This window comes from Gorilla gorilla, chromosome 8, assembly GCF_029281585.2.
Source record: "Gorilla gorilla gorilla isolate KB3781 chromosome 8, NHGRI_mGorGor1-v2.1_pri, whole genome shotgun sequence".
Lineage (NCBI taxonomy): Eukaryota > Metazoa > Chordata > Mammalia > Primates > Hominidae > Gorilla > Gorilla gorilla.
Window position 1 is genome coordinate 25,905,815 of NC_073232.2, and position 20,787 is coordinate 25,926,601.

The following is a 20,787-nucleotide window of genomic DNA, read 5'->3' on the forward strand; positions in this document are numbered from 1 at the left end:
TTTCAGGTTGCCAAGAACAGGTTGTGAAATCAAAAGACTTTTAAGTCTGATGTTAACAGGAGTCATAATAAGCTTCAAGAAAGACAGGGAGAAAGTAATGGCCATAACCATACTTGCATGAACAGTGAATCCACAAAGGAATAGAAGAGGTGCAATGTCAAACACACCCTTAGTGTATCTCTTAGTGTACCTGAATTACCACTAAATGTTGACTTTAAAAATATAAATCAAACTGAGTCTATTGGCTGAGGACAGTGGCTCACTCCAGTAATCCTAGCACTTTGGGAAGCCGAGGCAGGTGGCTCACCTGAGCTCAGGAATTCAAGACCAGTCTGGGCAACATGGTGAAATCCCATGTTTACCAAAAGTACAAAAATTAGCTGGGCATGATGGTGCATGCCTATAATCCCAGCTACTAGGGAGGCTGGGTCAGGAAATCACTTGAACCTGAGGCAGAGGTTGCAGTAACCTGAGATCGTGCCGCTGTACTCCAGCCTGGGCGACAGAGAGAGACCCTGTCTCAAGAAAGAAAAAAAAGACTGAGTCTATTATAAACAAAAACAAAAGAATAGAGTTATGTAGGATGGGTAGGATGGGCTGACGTCTACTCACTAGACTCAGAACACTGCTACTCTTGAAATGCTTTGGTACCAGGTGAAAACTGCCCATTCATGACTCACCTGCAAAGCTCAGCATCAAGAGATGGAGGGATGAGAAGGTCCCAGCTTAGAAAGCAATGGCGCAGGTGCCCACAGAGCTGCATTAAAGCTCCCTCCTTGTGTCAGAGCTCTGGGAAGTGACCAAAGCTCCTTCCCTGGTGTTTTGGACCTTACTCAAGCTATTTGCTTATTTTTGTGTGTCAGTTGGTGAAGACTCTTATGCATCTCTTTTACCAAAATAAAGAAACCATGTTGACTTTAAATCTCATACAATGTGCAATAAAACATATGATTTCATTTATATATATATATATATTATATATATGAATCTGGGATTCAAGTCATAGGATCATTTTGAAATCTATATTATCTACCTTCTGGTGGGACAAAGGAAAAATTTATTATTATATTACTTTCTACTGACATTACTCCCTTTTTTTGAAGTGATGCCTATTTATTCATTTATTTATTCAATTAAACATTACTAAAAAGCAAATGTCATCAAAATCAAATCATTACAGTAGAATTAAATCCAATTATAATCAAGTGTAATTAAGTACAAGCAATTAAGGATATCATGTAATATATAATTAAATCAGTAATAATAGAATCAAAAAATTATGTGTTCTTTTGAAAACAGCATACAAATTATTACAAAATAAGGCAAATGTAAGTCTTATAATGTTTCTGTAACTAGAATTAACTTACAATTAGACATCTTATAATGGAAAGGACTAAGGAATTTCAGGGATCAAGAAGAATAGTTTATTTTATGCTCATGGAAAATTTCACTTTGCTCACTAATTAGGTATGTGGCCTTGGAAAAGCCCAAGCCTCACTTTACTTATCTTTAAAATGGAAATAATGATACTTTACTTGAAAAGTAGTCACGATGAGATATTGAATGTATCAACTATAATAAGTACTTGACAGTAGGCATTCTTATTAATTCTATTACTGTTGGTTCAGAAAAGAAAATTTTATATCAAAGAAGATCAAGCAATTGCAGGAAAAGCAGATATAATTCTCAGTGAAAATACTTACCTAAACTCTTTGCCTCATATTTGATTTTAAATCCTTGCCCTTCATTACTGTGATCAGAAATAAACTGAACAAACATTTGATTATCCGAGGTGAACAGAGTTGATGAAGCATGACTGCCACAAAAATGACCATTTCCTCCAGGGGGTCCCAAGGGTGGAGAATAGATATCAGGACCATTTCTTAGCTGGAAAGACAAATAAAAACTGCATCAACTCCTTTACATTGCAAAAGAAGGAGTACGCAATTCTTATCCATTTATGTCCCAGGAGAGAAAAATTATCATTTTGTTTTCTGAATGAAGTCTATGGAAAATGTAATTAGAAAGGGTAGCAGCAAGACCTACCACCAAGTAATCCCCCTGGTTGCAAGAAGAATCTCCATTTGGAATCTGGAAAGGCTGTTCAAAATGGACAGCAATGGTCAGGCCACTTTGGACCAGGACATGCCAAGAACAGTTGAGGTTGGATGGGTAAGTCTCTGGATACTTGGGGGACGTGATGATCCCTCTGTCTGCATGCAAATATCCACCGCAGCCTTCCCACAAAGAAACAAAGGCCGGTTATTTAAATAGCATTGGCAACTTGATTTTTATGCTTTCTTAGTTTTCTTGGGGAGTTTTCAAAGTGGAGGCAATACAACTGCTTGAAAATAAAGCCAGACTGCAGGAAATGATTATCATAACAAGCATGTATTGAGCACATGCTATTGGCTACTCAGTTTGTGGTGGTCGTTGAGATCTGGGATACAGAGGTAAGTAAACAAGACAAATTACCTGCTTTCATAAAGATTTCTTTATAGATGGGGAAGACATACAATAAACAAATACATGACATGTGAGATGGTGATAAATTCTATAAAGAAAAATGGATGAGAGGAGGGAGAAGGGTACTTTATTGTTAGAGTTAAGTTAGAAAAGCCACGTCATTGGAGTAACATCTTAGCAGAGACATGAATGAAATAAAGGATCAAGCCAGATAGTTATGGGGGAGAAAACATTCCAGTTCAGAAAACAGTGTAAAGGCTTGATGTGTTAGAGGTACATCATGGAAGTCAGAATGGATGAGGCAGAATGAGAGATTCCAAAGGTAGCATGGCTAGGTCATGCAGGAAACTGAAAAGACTTATTCTGAGTAAGAAGAGGAAGATGTTGAAGGGTTTTGGGCATCAGAATGGCATGATCTCACTTAAGTTTGAAAATATCACTCTATGTGCAGTCCTTAGACTGTAAGGGATGGAGGACAGGGAAGGACAGGAGCAGAGTGTCCAATAAGGAGGGGACCGCCTGAGGCCAAGGAGAGATGATAGGTGCATGGGCTAGGCTGGTAGCAACAGAAATGGAGAGGCGTGGTTGGAATCTAGATACACTGTGAGGGTAGAGCCTGTGTGATTTGTTGATGGTTAAGTGTGAGACAAACAGAAAAGTCAAAAATAACATCAAGATTTTGACTTAAATAATGAGAAAAATGTACTTTCCATTTGCTAAGATTATGAGGAGTGTAGAATTGGGGGGTGGTGGCGTGGAAAAGGGTGGGAATAAAGTGTTCAACTTTCAAAGGTGAAATTTTTTCTATCTATCTATCTATCTATCTATCTATCTATCTATCTATCTATCTATCTGTCTATCTATCTAATTGGGATAGAAGTGGTTTTTCATTACATGGATGAATTGCATAGTGGTGAAGTCTAGATTTTAGTGCACTGGTTCCCTGACTAGTATACATTACACCTAATATGTAGTTTTTTATCCCTCATACCCCACCCATCCTCCCCGCTTCTGAGTCTCCAAAGTCCATTATGCCACTCACAGGTTAAATTTGAAATACATTCTAGACCGGGAGCTGCCAAGTATGTATATATACATAGATACACACACATATTTATATATATTATATACATATATAAACACACATATTAATTCCAATGGTTCCACCCTTACTATATACATACATGTGTATACATGTATGTATGTATAATGAGTTGCGATACATATTAATATATACATGAGAATGAGAGGGCAGGAGATAAAGGAAGAGGATAAAAGGAGGAGGCATTAATTCTCCAGTTGTCAGGGACTAGAAGCTCATCAGTAAGGGCAGACATCTCACACAGCTAGTTAAATTGTAGAGGTGAAAATGTATCTTAGGTCTAGTTCCAAAGCCCATGCTCTTAAGCCACTATGCAGCCTGCCTCCCTTGAGCGTGAGGAACACAACTTATTTTCAGTTGCTCCCTACTTTATAAAAGGTATATATAAGCATGGAGGAAATATTAGATTAATTTTTAATGTTAGATTGAGAATCTACTTTAAAATTATGTTTTTTGATCAAAAACATGAGAGTCTTCCACTCTTCCTTGGACTACTTTATTACCTTTCAGTTAGTTTGGATTTAAGGCTGTTACTGGACTTCACATGTCAAGTTTGAAAAGTCTCAGTCATACTGTGCATGATGGTATCCCATATATGGTGCCCGCTTTTGACTCATCAAATTCATATTTCAAGAGCAACAAACTCTTCCTGCCAACCCTCAGATGGATGACTTCAACCAAGTAATTTATGAGAATAAATGACGACGTTTTGCTCCTTCGATGAGTTATGGATATGAGCTGTGCTCTATCTAGTTCCAGCCCTCAGCTAGGCTGAAAAATTGCCATAAAGCTCTCTCTCATGCATTCCCTGGACACACCTCCTTTGGAGCGAAGATGCCCCACCAGAGACCTGAAGGCAGTACATTTTTGTACGACTTGGCCCCAGTGCTTTGGATCAGGACTCAGCATCCATGTAAGGGGAGCCAGCCATCCAGAGCCTGGGCAGAGACCCATGTCCTCTGACTTGTCTTGTGTCCTGGTGCCCAAAAAAATTATATTAGGAAGAGAGAAAGAGAGAGGAAAAGAGAGGAGATGAGATAACATGGGATTAAAAAATATTTGAACTCATTACTCTTGTGAAAGGATGCATTGAAGCCTGCCCTGGTTACACTGGAGTCCGAGGTGAAGCGGATGAACATGTACTCTCCAGTAGACCGGATGGGCCCAGGGATCTCTCTGCCACAGAGAACTGCTAGCTGCTGGGCCAAGTTATTGTCTCCTACGTTGAAAGAAAGGGAACAACGTGAAAATACAGTCTTGAGAATCTACTCTACAATCATTTGCAGCTTAGCCAAAGCAGCTCACACATTCTTCTCAGAACATCAGGACTGGTAGGAGATAATGGGATTCTCAAAAAGAAGGACCCCTCAGGAGTGATATCATTCTGGCTCCAGCTTGCAACGGTGCTTCCTGCCCTTTTCTTTACTCCCACCCCTCCCCCGCTTTTTTTTTTTTTTTTTCAGATGGAGTCTTCCTCTGTTGCCCAGTCTGGAGTGCAGTGGCACAGTCTCGGCTTAATGCAGCCTCTGCCTCCGGGGTTCAAGTGATTCTCCTGCCTCAGCCTCCTGAGTAGCTGGTTTTATAGGGGTGAACCACCACTTCTGACTAATTATTGTATTTTTAGTAGAGGCAGGGGTTTTACCATGTTGGCCAGGCTGGTCTTGAACTCCTCATCTCAAGTGATCCGCCCTCCTCAGCCTCCCAAAGTGCTGGGTTCTTTACCCTTTTTGATAAAGACGTCTTTGACAGTTTCCACCGTCTTTCTAAAAAATGGCTGCCAGTTCTCCCTGTCACTAAAACTCAAAATCAGAGTACCTGGGATTGGGAAGCGATGGAGACCCAGTGATGATATGTCTGTCGATTAGAGACTCTGACCTCAGTTACTCTGATTGCTGAAGGTCAAGTAGGTAAAAGAAAAAAAAAAAAGTTGGCTCTTTGACCTCAGATCCTACACTAATGTTACAGTATCATTCACCAAAAGGTATGCAATTGTATGTGCCCTTTCTTCAGTGCCAGTGGGTTTTTTTTAAACAAAACTTTTCATCTGTGTTTGTTCATTGCTTTTGTTTGTTTTGGTATAAAAACAACCACACACTTGTGTGGACGGTGAGAGAAGAGTTCCAGCAACTGTGCCCCACCCCCATAGAGACACAAAGGACAGCAGGGGCACCTCACGTCTCCTTTCATCTTGATTATCTTGGATATAAGCTTTGATCAAAGCCCCTGTGCCGGCTGAAACCAAAATGGAGCAAAGGGGATTATAGCAGACTTGGATGCCGTGGCTGGGAAAATATGTTGTTTTTTTTTTCTTTTGTCCTAAGGCAGAGAATTAATAAATTTCGAGTTTATAAAAAACAGAAATAGAATATGAGACATGAGTAAATATGCCCTTTTATACAACCAGCCACATGGATTCTTTGTGGCACTGACTACAACTTGAAACTCATTCATTATTAACCACTTGAGAAAATAAGTTATTTTCTATTCTTGTGATTACAAATGTAATGGCAGAGTTATAAATACAAAATGCTCGGAATGGCATTCTTTGGAGGGTTTCTGATCTCTGGAAACTTTTGCGTTCTTTATAATTCAAAAGTGTATCTCTTATACTTCTTTTGCATTTATAGTAAGTGCACTTCATTATGCTGTTTTGCTACACATTTCACCCAATATTATTTTTTGTTGACTTATTCTCTGATTACCTGTACTACAAAATTTTGAAGTTTATTATATGTTATTAGTTCACATGTATATTTTATCACTGGATGAAAGTGAGTTGAGTCTATTGATTTTGATTTCTTTTCTAAAATTCACTCCAGATCATCTGGTGAAACAATGCTTATCTCAAAATAAGTGCTTGTTGATTAGCCTACTCATTAGTGGGAAGATGACCCAAAAATCACAGATGGTTTGTTACTTGCCCATCCACCCCTTCAGTCTTCATACTGAGTACTGGGGTATTTCTGGAGCCTTCCAAAACCTCAACATATAGATTGCAGAAAGATTGAGCCTAATCTTTAAAGAGGAGGGGAAGTCAAAGAACAGTAAAGGCTAGCACTAGGAGGCAACTTGGGAATTCTTTCTCTAGTCCAACCTCTTCAGTTTACAGATATAGACACTGAGGCCCCAAGATTATTCAAGACTGACATTTATTGAGCAATTACTATATACCCCTTTAAGTGCTTCACATGTACTATCTGATTTTATCTTCACAGTGACACTATTAGGTGGGCATTTATTTTTATCCCCATTTTGTATATGAGGAACTGAATCTTACAGGAGATACAAGTCACTTTGCTGTATGCAAGGGCATAGAGATAGAAGTTAGCAGTGATGTTAACCTTTGCAGATTAACCTCAGATGCCCCAAAACCATGCTATTAAATGATTTATCTAAGGTCATGAAGAAAGTACACTTAAGATCTGGAACTAGATTAAAGGATTACTGATTTTTTATACAATTTCTTTTCTATTTAAAAGTTTTGCTAGGACCAATGTAGTTTCATGGAATCTCAGTTTGGAGGGATCTTTGGTATGCAGAATGGGTAGGTGCGTGGTCTGGAAGAAGCTGATTCATTTTGAACCATGGCAACTCTATAAAATGAATAAGCAGGTGGGACAGTGACTCAGTTCTCCCAAGAATGCTGCATGACCCTCTCTGGGGTAGCCCAGGAAGGTTCACAGCCTCCATACGGCCAAAGGCCTGCGATGACAGGCCAATTGCATGAGCAGGAATAGCCTATAAGTATCTTTGTCTGTGGCCAGTTGGCTTTAGATATTTGCTTCAGAATGTTACATGCTTCTGCTACTCAGAAGCAAAAGGGTGGCTGGGCAAAGAACAAATAATTGAAGTGGGATTTAAAATTTAGTCATAGGCCAGGTGTGGTGGCTCACGCCTGTAATCCTAGCACTTTGGGAGGCCAAGGTGGGCAGATCACGAGGTCAGGAGATCAAGACCATCCTGGTTAACACAGTGAAATCCCGTCTCTACTAAAAAAAAAAAAAAAAAAAAAATTAGCTGAGCGTGGTGGCGGGTGCCTATAGTCCCAGCTATTAGGGAGGCTGAGGCAGGAGAATGGCATGAACCCGGGAGGCAGAGTTTGCAGTGAGCCAAGATAGCGCCACTGCAGTCCGGCCTGGACAAAAGAGCGAGACTCCATCTGAAAAAAAAAAAAAAAATTAAATTTAGTCATAAAAATATATTAACAATGTGTAAATGACTACAATACTCACCAACTGACACAGACTAGGCACTCAATAACTATTTCTTGAATAAATAATTAAACAAATGAGGAAGGAAGGAACCTTATTGAGCATCTACTCACATTGCCAGTGCATAAAAAGGAATCCATACGGAAAGGCCGCATAACCAATTTAAAACATTTGTGTTGTTTTGGCATGCACCTGAGTTTCTTTAGCTCTTTCAAGCCGCCCTGTGCCTGAGCAAGGACACTGATTAAACCTCTCTTAGAAATTTCCATCTAAGTAAACTGAAATCTAAACTATTCCAAATTCATCATCTACAAAATGCTTGTACTTTTGCTAAAAAGATTTCATTTATTACTTTCCTTAATCCTCAGAAAAAGCCTGTGAGGGAGGTATTTGTCTATCTCACAGGTAGAACGGGTTTGGAGCCACTTGGTGACCTGTGCAAAGCCACACAGGAAAAAAGGACTGCTCCCCAGACTCTCTGCTTCCAAGAGAAGTTAGTGATGGAACAAAAACAACTCAATGGAATGTGATTTTAAAAGAATAACCATAATTTACTTCATAGATGCAGTTACCTACTTAAGATTTTTTTCAAAGATATTTTTTAAAACTTCTAGTAGGTTCTGAACACTAGAATATGTGTGCAAGGACACATATCCTTTCCATTACATGAAAAGTTTTAAATTTCAGTATGCACAGGAAGGCTTAGATGTGAAGAGAGCATTCTGGTGCTTTGATGCTCCTCTGTGCAACGTGCTGATAGCCGATTGCTGATGGGAAAATGGGGGAGAGTCACGCTTTGACATCTCATCACGTGTGTATGATTGATTTGAGTCTCTACTTAGTGTCCTGCCTCTACAAAAGGGACATAAAGCACCTTCACCATTCAATTTTTCTCACTCAGCAGGGGTCTAGGGATCAGGGATAAGGGAGACAAGATCTTGCACACTAGCAACCTGTGGGCCAAAGACAAACACGTTTCTTTTTGCTGAGAACGTGTACATCTAACAAATGATGCTGTGGATCTGGGGGCCACACTGAGAAATACTGATGTGGAGGATGTGGCCTTTCTGCTGTCCTCCTTCATTCCAGTCCCTGCAAACTGTGAAGCCCAATTTTGTATAAGGCATACATCAGCAATATTTATGTCTCTAACTTTATGTCACATAGCAACACCATGCCTGTGTGCAAAGGAAAGAATACAACAATATCACCCCTTAACTCTATCTATTCTACCCACATTCAGGGGACAAAGAGAAATGAATACATCACTATTTTACGTTCTTCTTCTTATTATTTTAGAGACAGGGTCTCATTCTGCTGCCCAGGCTGGTCTTGAACTCCTGGACTCAAGTGATCCTTCTCCTCGACCTCCCAAAGTGCTGGGATTATGGTGTGAACCACCGTGTCCAGTCACATTACAATTATAAGTTTTTTTTTCAGCCAGAAATATAAAATATCAGTATTTATCTCAGAGGTATCTCAATAGGACAGGTGAAAAACGTTGACATTCAGACCATTCTTTCCTTCTTAAGCCTCTAAAAAAGCCTTTCTTCCTTATAGAAATGTGCTATTCCTGACATTCTGTGACCGGTAATTTAATACTTTCTATGTCCTTCAGAAGTTGTAGCCATTTCTGGTACTGATGCCTTCCTTGACCATAATATCTGTGTAATTCCAAACCAAACGGATGGAGGCAGTATGCAAGTCTGGTGATAATGGACTAGAACTAATTATGTGTGAGGGTTGAAACTCAGCGTTCTTTATAATGTTCTCACCATCTCGTATCACAAGGCTATCATAGGCACACGTTCGGTGAGATTCAATGTCCAGGGAAAGGATGTTGAGTTCCACGGTAGAGTCGGGAGCCTGGATGAGCCACGTACAGTCCACTCTATTACTGTAACTGTCAGGCCAGCCCGGGGAGAAGAGAAACACGGGTGCATCTCCCGTCCTCAGGAAGCCACCACAAGCACCTGTAGAATAGAAAGCAACATCTTTGACACAGCCCTAATGGAAAAGACGCTAGCTAACACTTTTTCACTTGAAAGTGACAGCCCTCTACTGAAAAGAAGCAACCAATTGAAACAATTTCTCAGAGAAATCAATGAATATCGTATGTAACCCACTGATTCGGAGAGCTGCAATTTCCGCAATTGATCTTTGATGTAAAAAAAATGCATTGTGTTCTCCATTTTCACCATAATTTTGCTATATAACCCATTTAATATCGAGTGCTGACTATTTAGGCATCAATAAAGACACGTAGAGGATCCCCTGTATTACTGAGGTAGAACTGTATTCATTCCTGTGTTTCTCATGTTTCTTTATCATTTTTGCGTAGTTACTTATGTAATTTATATCTAGGCAATTTTGAGGTGACAGATTAGGGCCTTCTCGGGGTCTATTTTTGGGCATGTGCACAGCTGGGCTATGTGTGTGGCCTTCTAGATTTCCAGAAACATGTTGGAGCTTTTCAAAGCCCCAGTGGGCATCTCCTTCCCCATTTTTTCCTTTCAAGTTTACTGGTCAGTTTCTCATTAGCTGTAACTGGTGTCACTGCCTTGCACGGTTGTGATGTGAAACAGCTGTTGCTGATTGTTTTCGGCAAAGACCCCAGGGACAAGGCTGTTTACAAAAGAGTGAGCTCTTGCCCAGGTCCTGTGAAGACAAGACCTGAGAATGCAGTTTTCCAGGAAGTCGCTAAACTGGAATAATGGCAATGCTGAGGAGATGCGCTGTTTTCTGGACCTCTGCGGCCCCACCACCCACAGCTGTTAAAGCTGCTCATTTTCACAGCTACTGTGGTCATGAGGCTACTACAAAGCTAGGAGGAGAGAGAGAGATGGGAATAGGAAGAGAATGCCACAAAAATGACTCTTACTGAGATTCAGTGATTTTTCTTGAATAAATATGCCACAGATTGTTGTAAGGCTTTGGTCTATTTCCAGAGTTCTCAAAAAGTTGATTTTAACAATTATTTTTGCCATCACTTTTATGTAGCAATAGATTTCAGAGATCCAATCTTCACCATTTCAGAAGTTTACGACTTTTATACCATAATATGTTTGAATCTTATCAGGGCCAACAGGAAGTGAATATAAAATGTTGTAGAACGAGGTCCTGATTTCTTTACCCTATTACTATGTAGGCTACAGATTTTTTTAAAGCAATTTCACATGGAAAATCTGAATGCTGAATGTTATCCAGTATCTTCAAATTTTAAGGTTTTCCTCTATGTGAAATATTTCTTATCTTGAATTTGTAAAATATGGTTATAATGACTGTGGGTCATTAGTGCTGTTTGCCAAATATTTCCTTTGTCTCCACTTCCAAACACATGGTAGAACTGCATTCTGCAAGTGGCTGAGAGAGGCCATTTGACCAGTTTTGGCCAATGAACTATGAGCAAAAGGCATGTGTTACTGTACACTGAGCGCTTTTAAACCGAGACATCCAAGGGCTCTTTTGCCTCCTGCCATGGTCTCAGGCAATATCGCAGACAATGGCAGCTCCAACAGCCTGAGTTAGGAAGTGATGGATGATGAGAGGCACCCAGTTAACACGAGAGGAACATGTAGGAGACCTGTTGTTTTCAGTCCCTAAGAGTTTGAAATTGTTTGTTACCGCCATATGGTTGAGCTTTTCCTGACTGACACACTGACTGCTTTTCCTACTTGACACATTGAATTTCCTTCAGTTGACCCTAGTCCACAGTAAGCTCATTTTTCTTCCCTTGCTTATTTGCTACTGTTACCACTTGCTTTGTCATGTACCCATTTAATTACGATACCATTACTTAACTCACATATGAGTGCTTTTTCTTTCCCAATCTCTTTTATTTATTATTTATTTTTACTATTTATGTATTTATTTTTAGGACAGGGTCTCACTGGAGTGCAGTGTCATGATCACTGCTCACTGGCAGCATGGAACTCGTAGGCTCAAGTGATTCCCCTGCCTCTGCCTCCTGAGTAGCTGGGACTACAGGCATGCACCACCATGCCTACCTAATTTTTTAAATCTTTTGTAGAGATGGGGTCTCCCTCTGTTGCCCAAGCTGGTCTCAAACTCCTGGGCTTCAAGCAACCCTCCTGCCTCAGCCTCCCAAAGTGCTGGGATTATAGGCATGAGCCACTATGCCTGGTTCCCATTACTTTTAAGCTCCTGGAGAGTAGAGATTGTATCTCATTTTCTTTTCTTAGTCTTCTTAGTGTATCCATAATAAATTCTCAATAAATATGCGTTGATTTAAAATAAATATATATGTGTATAAGAAATGCTGATAGGACAGGACGGATGCAGTGGCTCATGCCTGTAATTCTAGCACTTTGGGAGGCCGAGGTGGGCAGATCATGAGGTCAGGAGATCGAGACCATCCTGCCTAACACGGTGAAACCCCATCTGTACTAAAAATACAAAAAAATCAGCCGGGTGTGGTGGTGGGCACCTGTAGTCCCAGCTACTTGGGAGGCTGAGGCAGGAGAATGGTGTGAACCCGGGAGGCGGAGCTTGCAGAGAGCTGAGATTGCGCCACTGCACTCCAGCCTGGGCGACAGAGCGAGACTCCATCTCAAAAAAAAAAAAAGAAAGAAAGAAAGAAAGAAATACTGATAGGACAATGCTCAATAAGTTGACATATTTCAAAATATTAAGGTTTTTTTTAGTTTTAATGACACTTTCACAGTGTGGTATCATTACAGGATAATCACTTATGCCATCTAGATAATTAATAAACTCTAAAATTCTCTTGACCCCTTACTTTCCTTTTTTCTTTTTCTTCTTGACTAAGAAAAATAAGGTTTATGGCTCTCTTCTTCACCTGTCCACTTACATCAAATAATTATGAAATTTCATAATAAAATATTAGAAGAAAATTTGTTGGTATAATATTTTACACAAGTAAATAATTCCTTTTCTACCTTGAGGGTTGTAAATATAAAAGAAAGCTTAACTCAAGTTTATTTCTAAGAACTCTGGATATATCCATCCAGAATTAAATGTTGTCTCTAAATTGCATTTGTCAATCTTGCTGATGGTTCTTTGCTCTTAGATAAACAGATCAATATTTTAAGTAAGAGATTTGTATTCAGTGTCATGAAAGCACCTTATTAGAGAGGTAAGAACAACATTTCAGAATGGAATACTAAGGGACGTTAAATAAATATAAGTACAAATTATCTTCATTAGTGACCTGCTGATATAAGAAGTTAGAAGCAAATAGGCTAATCTTTTAAGTCATAGAACAAGTTCAGAGTTCGAATATTCTTCAATGAGATACCATGATTCTGTGCTCCAATCACGTATTCAAGGACTTAGAATATCCTCCAAGAAATATCTGATGAATTTCTTCTATGTCAATCCTGAAATCCATAAGAAACGCTCAAATTCATTTAAATAAATTGCTTTGCTTTTCTTTTCGAAACGGAGTCTCACTCTGTCGCCCAGGCTGGAGTGCAGTGGCATGTTCTCGGCTCACTACAAACTCTACTCTGCCTCCTGGTTCAGGCAATTCTCATGTCTCAGCCTCCCGAGTAGCTGAGGCTACAGACGCGCTCTACCATGCCCAGCTAATTTTTGTATTTTTAGTAGAGATGGGATTTTGCCATGTTGGCCAGGCTAGTCTCGAACCCCCGACCACAAGTGATCCATCTACCTCTGCCTCCAAAAGTGCTGGGATTACAGGCATCAGCCACCGCACCCGGCGTCATCTAAAAATTTTTCAAGAAAAAAGTCTCCCCAAACAATGCTAGCTCAATATTACTTTCACTGAGGGGATTAGGAATGTAAAAAAGTAAAATAAAAGTTTAAAATTCGGCCCATTTTACTTTGAAACATGGAAATTTACAACCAGCTAAGGAGAAACTGAAGCATTTCTGAAGGTACATTTGAAATAAAATGCAGAGGAAAAATAGTTACTTTTATGAGTTGATCCTTAACTAACTGATTGTGTGTGTGTGTGAATGTACATGTGTAGTATCTGCAAATCAAATTTTCAGGGATTTCTAAAGTGGTCTCTAGAAATTGTAAGTAGATGATCTTATGGATATCAAGCCCCTAATTAATATAAACAATATAATGGGAAACCTGCATTTTTTAGAAAGAAACGTACAATTTCTACAAAAGGTAGTGTTTATGAATTTAAAATAACATCTGAACATATGGTGGAAGGGCTTTGGGGCTGTACTTATTTTTATATCTGACCCCTGTTATGATAGGACCCTTTGAAACATTGGCCTGCACATATCAGTCCTAAAAAGAACTTCATTTATTACCAAACACACCTGGAGCAATGGTAGGTAAAACACCATCAGGTGCATCCACTGCAAACCACTCCAGAAGGAATCCCTTCCCCGAGATTGAAGAGTCGGAGTAAAAATGAAATGTCAAAGAATTTCCAGTGGAGCTGAAAGATTCAGTCTGGGTACCACAGTAAGCTCCAATTAGGCGGGCATGAATGCTAGGCCCATCATAGATCTGTACATAAAAACAGATAATAGAGCATTGTATTATCTATCTACATTTTTCTTCATAAAAAGATAAAATAAAAAAGATGCCTTATATTATTACAATGTTATCATAACAAAAAAATGACAAATGAGTAAACATTTTATTTTAGCTTAAAACAGATACTGCCAGAGAATATAAAATATTATTGAAGGTAATTTAATGTTTTGAAAACATTTGCATCTTTGTTGCAGAATTATATTAATAAACATGCACTGTGGGAATCACTCATAAGATGATTTACAGTAAAATTTGTGGATGGAAAAATAGGAACCAAGATGGTTGCCTACCAACAGTACTTAATAAATGTGCTTTGGGGCTTCAAAGGGAGGAATTAGGAAGAAAGAAGGGAAAATAACAAGAAGAGAAAAGCTTTAATGAGAGAAAGTGGACAGGTATCCTAAAGGAGTCCATATTTCCACAGAAGGAAAGAAGAATTAATGACAACAAAATAGCCAAAACTTGCAGGGCTCACCATGTTCAAAGCACTTAGTAAATCTCCTACCTTTGGTTTTAAAATCTCAAATTACCTATTTTGAGGCATATTCTGTGATAATTTTTAAATAGCTCAGGACAAATTCATATGAACAGTTATTATAAAATACTCTACCAAACAAATTATGTAATAGTCATTCCCATACATATTGGGCACCCATCGGGCACTGGGTTCTATTCATGACCAAGAATCCAAGATGAATAAGGTGGGGTCATAGCCTGTAAGAATCCGATTGTGTTTCTGGAATTGATATGGTAGCCAATGTCTGGATAGCAATGATCACCATGATTTTTATATTTATATTTATTTTTATATGATCATTAAAATTTTTAATACTCTAACATAAAAACAAAGAGGATAGTAGGAAATAGGACAGAATAAATACTTATTTAGGACATACATGCATGCTTAGACAAAGCTCAACAGGAAAATTATAATAATTCTAAAAAACCCCTTAGATATGAAATGGAAAATCATAAATACAATACTGAAATTGCCTTTGTCCATGTAATCTAGAGGCAGTCTGCTCTAAACACGCTTTAGAGCAGACTATCCCACATGATTTGCAAATGCTTGAATAGACGTTACCTTGGATTTATTTTTACCAATAGCAATTCACCAATATTTGTGAACATTGATTGCATGTGGAAACTCACCCTTAATTTGTCGTAATAGCAGTTTTGTATTTCTTCTATGTCCATCTCCAAGATTCTACCATGGACAACGTGAGATGCATTCACATTTACTGTCCATTGGTAATTAGAGTTATGTGGGTAGTTTTCAGGCCAGAAAGGAGAGGCGACTTTCCCATGAGTTCCCACAATATTATCATTGCCAAATACTAGGAGGGAAGACAGAGTAGTAAATCAGACCCACTTAGAATTGCTCTTTAATCAAATGAAAAAAACAAAAGGCAAAGGGTGTTGAAAAGGATGGACTTTTAATTGACTGTGATTTCTTTTCTGACTATTGAAAGAAATACTGCCTCCTTTTTGGTTTCTGGGCTATCACTTCCTTAGAAAAGGTCCTTAAAACGTTGCATGGTGTGAAAAGAGGCCACAACTTCCCATGTGAAAAGGGGTTCTGAGCCCCTAGGGGACTTGGGGACATGGGAAGGTGGGGTGAGCAGCCCCACTCTCTAATTTTGGTTTATCTATTTTCAAAAGAATGGAACATTTAAAAAAATTTACAAGAAAAACTGATAGTTTGAAATCACATATGGAATAGCCAATAATGGAAAAGTTGAGCTAGAGAATAAAAACATTTAACATTTTATACTATTAGAAGAATACCCTATTGTTGTTATATGTAAGCACTTAAGCCAATCCCAAAGTAATACTAAATGTCTTAAATGTGAAGAATGTAGAGTTTATGAAATCAAATGAAACACACTTGATATAAATACACCAAACCCAAACTATAATATATTACCAGACTCTAACACAGTATCATGAAAAAAACTAATTTAACATTAGGTAGAAATTAGAGCTTAAAAAGAACAATAGAACCATTGAGAGTGCTCTCCCTTGCCCTTATTGAGCCATTCATATATAATTCAGTTTTTCTAATATGTTATAAGGTAATTCACAAAGACAATGTAGGAAAATAGTGTAGAGTTTAGGATTGTTCTTGCTTAATATATTACTGAAAAAATTATTATTTCTAGTTTGTAAGACATATTCTGGAAGCTATCACTAAAATAGAAACAACTTACTCTTCATAAATGTGGCCTGGAAGCCTGTGCCGCTGCCAGAACCATCCGAGATAAATCTGACCCACAGGGTATGTCCAACGATGGAAGAATAATTGAGAGGGAAGGAGTTTCCACAGTATCGTCCCACCAAGTGACCCGTGGCATTTCCTTCACGGATCTCCACAAAATCTCTGCTGCAGTCCTGAGAGTCTTCCAACTGGAAAGATCTGATTTGGGGAAAAAAATATTTATAGGGATTAAATTGAGAGAATAGACTTTGGGATTCTCCTGGATCACATGCTAGGTTAACCCGTTCACTTTTTTAAACTTTCTTTAACTTTGATCACAACATTATTTGGCTGTCTCAAAAATTTCTTTCACTCGGATTTGTTGAAATGTGTATCCAATAGCTACAAAGACAATGAATACACTTCCATCAAGGAGTTTTCTTCCTAGTGGGCAAAACTGGGTAAGAATACAGAAAAAAAATATATAAGGCAGAATAGTGTGAGTGCCATCAGAGTTATAAAGTGGCGTTTAAGAATTGCAAAGCAGAGGCATCATATCTGATTGTGGTGCTCTGCAATAGCTTGATGGGAAGACTTTTTGAGATGCAAATATACATATGAGCTGGATGTAAGCACTATAGATGGTGGGCAAAGAATCATGCCACCAAGGCACATGTGCAGAGAAGGGCGGGACATATTCAGAAAACTGCGAGATACCTGGTTTGTTTAAAACACTGAGTACCTCTAAGACATGGTGTGGGTTGGTTGAAGGTAAATAATAAAAAAAAAAAGAAACCATTAAAACATGTAACTGGGGCAATATGATTGGACCATTTAGGTGGCACTTAAATGCGCCACAAAGGCGTACGTACTTAATTTCTGGAGAGGCAGCAAAATTATGGGATTTGTAACAACACCCGCTGGTGCTTGAATGTGACCTATTCAACTTGTCTTATATTCTGCAACTACGATGTGATGGGGAGTCGAGGATAGGAAATAGTATCTACCTCATATGATGTTCATAGGTAACATATCTAAAGAGTCTTGTACATGTAGGTGCTAGCTGAGTACTTTCAAAACTTGGCCTTACTGCTTAAAAACATGAGCTACTCAAGATAAAGTGGTATTGGTGTAAGGGTAGACAAATGGATGAATGGAATAGGAAAGAATTTCCAGAAGGGGACCCACAAATACACTGTCAATCCAATTCAATCCATGGGGCCAAGACAAATCAAGGGGAAAACTCATTTTAACAAATGGTGATGCAATAACGGATATCCTTATGGAGAGAGAGGAAAAAAAGAACCTCTACTTCTGCCTATCTTCGTACACAGAAACTAATTTAATATTTCTCAAGGATGTAAGCATAAAGGCTAGAAACATAAAGATACTAGAAGAAAACATTGAGAAAAATCTTTGTGACCTTGGGATGGGCCAATATTTCTTGGATAGAATGCAAAAAGCACTAACCATAAGATAAAACATTAATAAATTTGAATTCATAAATAAACATTTCATTAAAGACATGAATAAGAAAATGAATAAGCTGTGTGTGGTAGCTCACAACCATAATCTCAGCACTTTGGGAGGCTGAGGTGGGAGGATCACTTGAGCCCAGGAGTTTGAGACCAGCCTGAGCAACACAGTGAAACCCCCTCTCTACAAAAAATAAAATGTAGCTATGTGTGGTGGCCTGTGCCTATAATCCCAGCTACTTGGGAGGCTGAGGCAGGAAGATGGCTTAAGCCTGGGAGATAGAGGCTGAAGTGAGGGGTGATCGTGCCACTTCACTCCAGCCTATGCAACAGAGTGAGACTCTGTCCAGAAAAATATATATATTTAAAAAAATGAAAAGGCAAGTTACAGACCGGGGTGGGGAAAGGGGAGATAATCGTAAAGCATTTATCTAGCAAGGGACTCAAAGTTGAAATATAAAAGGAATTCCTACAGATAATGAAAAAACAACCAAATTAAAAGTGGACAAAGGGCTTGAACAGATAATCATAAAAGAAGACAAGAAAATGGCTACCAAGAATGTGAAAAGTACTCTGCATGATTAGTCATCAGAGCAATGCAACTTAAATACCACAGTCAGATATCATTCCACACCCATCATAAGGGCTAAAATTAAAAGGCTGACAAGATCAATTGTTGACAAGCGTGCAAAGCAACTGAGGTCTTATATATTCCTAGTGGGACTGCATACTGGCATAGCCACTTTGAATAATTATTTGGGAGTTTCTCATAAAATTAAATGTATATCCAATTAATGCCCAGAAATTCCACCCCTAAATATATACCCAAAGAAAATAAAAACACATGACCAAGGTAGTATCCTGAATATAAAATAACTCCTGCAACTCGAAAATTAAAAAACAAATAACCCAATTAAAATGGCTAAGAAACCGAATACACATTTCTCCTAAGAAGATTTATGAATGGCCAATAAAAACATGAAAAGATTTTCAAACATTATTAGTCATTAGAGAAATGCAAATCAAAACCACAATGAGATAACACTACAAACCACCAGGAAGACTATTATTTAAAAATGGAAAATAAGAAGTGCTGATGAGGATATGGAGAAATTAGAACTCTTACGCATTACTAACGGGAATGTAAAATAGTCCACCCCTATAGAAAAGTTTGGTGGTTCCTCAAAAAGTTAAACACAGTATTATCATATGAACCAGCAATTTCACTTCTAGGTTTATACCCCAATGAAATGAAAGCACGAACTCAAACAGGAAAGGGGAAAGGAAAAAGGGAAGGGAAGGGAAGGGAAAAGGAAGGGAAGGGAAGGGAAAAGGAAGGGAAGGGAAGGGAAAAGGAAGGGAAGGGAAAAGGAAGGGAAGGGGAAGGGAAAGGAAGGGAAGGGAAGGGAAGGAAAGGGAAAGGAGGGGAACGGAAGGCAAGGGGAAGGGGAAGGGGAAAGGAAAGGAAAAATGTACTTCTCTGTCATGTGTATCTTTCTGTTAATGCTCAACATTATCCATTGCAAGATTTTACTTTATGCTAAGTAAGTGCTCCCCTGGGGCTCTATCTCAGCTAATGGAGGAGAATAGTTAGAGATAACCAGCCTGGAGGCTCTGGCCACCTCAAGCTCTACCACTAATCAATATACCAGGCACATCTCTGGTCACTCCCTGCCTACCAGACCACAGGGGTGAAGTAACTGGTCAGTTCTGCTCTAACCTAGCTCTCAAGCCAGATACTAGCATCGGTAGGTCTCTAACCAAATCAGTAAGCCTGGTGGTAAGCTAGTGGCTCTCACAATTCCACCAAGGTGGGTCACTACAGTATAGACCATCTGGACTAGTCTAGATGGAATTTTTACAGCAAGCTATAACTGATAATTGAAATCAGGATATATCCACATCAGACAAAGCAAACCACATATTTGTCTCCTTTGACAATCTGATGATTTATAACACAATATTTCTATCTTCAATCTTTTTTTATTTTGCAAGGAATTGGTCTAAATCCATCTTTGGGATGGCTGCCAAGTTTCATGCATACATTCGGGCTCAATTTTATTACCCATAATATGATCAACAATGTGAAATACGCTAAAATTGTTTTCTTCTGCTTCTCAGAAAGCAGAAAGGGAAGAAAGGGAGATCATTTTCCTCAGAAGGTGAATTACACGGAGTTGCCTCTAAAATCTTTCTATGCAAAGTGCATAATCCAGCAACATCGGCATCACCGGAGAGCTTGTTTGAAACAAGGAATCTGGCCCCACCAACCAACTCAGTGAGAAAGTGAATTTCAGCAAGATCCTAGGTGATCAACATGCACATTAGCATTCTGTCCGATGCTCCAGAAGATTACAAAGTGAAGGTCTTTTCTAAGTACTTGACTACTGTAATCCAGTGCTAGATGGCAGAAAAGACATTCCGTTGGACATGGTGGTAGGCAAATACCTAGAAGGATTAAATGAAACTATAAAAAAAGCTTTATTATGCTTGGAAGTCTTTGCTTTAGGCTGGTACATTTTATAAGCGACTACACCCTTTGGCTTAGATCTGTTAGTAAATGTAGGATGTGGAACAAAAATAGTACAATCACTGTTTCTTATTATCTCATTCTGATTCTTGAACTGAGACCTATCACTTTCTAAAAGCACTCTGCAAGTATAAAATACAATTTCTGTCAATTCCCTGCCCACCAAACCGCAGGGGTGAAGTAACTGGTCAGAAAGATTGCACTGCACTTTGAATAGAAAGATTTTAGAGACAACTGCATGTAATTTACCTTCTGAGGAAAATGATCTCCCTTTCTTCCCTTTCTGCTTTCTGAGAAGCAGA

General features: G+C 38.8%; 1 protein-coding gene across 1 annotated transcript in view; it reads right to left on the minus strand.

Annotated features, from left to right (window-relative positions):
* CUBN (cubilin) overlaps nt 1–20,787 on the minus strand; it is a 309,428-nt gene that overhangs the window by 101,683 nt on the left and 186,958 nt on the right. Inside the window, exons 37-43 of the mRNA XM_031015408.3 lie at nt 16,494–16,699; nt 15,436–15,620; nt 14,061–14,253; nt 9,555–9,752; nt 4,641–4,787; nt 2,047–2,237; nt 1,704–1,887 (exon numbers count right to left, since the gene is read on the minus strand). Coding sequence (XP_030871268.3) covers nt 1,704–1,887; nt 2,047–2,237; nt 4,641–4,787; nt 9,555–9,752; nt 14,061–14,253; nt 15,436–15,620; nt 16,494–16,699 — 1,304 coding nt within the window. The remainder of the gene's footprint in view (nt 1–1,703; nt 1,888–2,046; nt 2,238–4,640; nt 4,788–9,554; nt 9,753–14,060; nt 14,254–15,435; nt 15,621–16,493; nt 16,700–20,787) is intronic.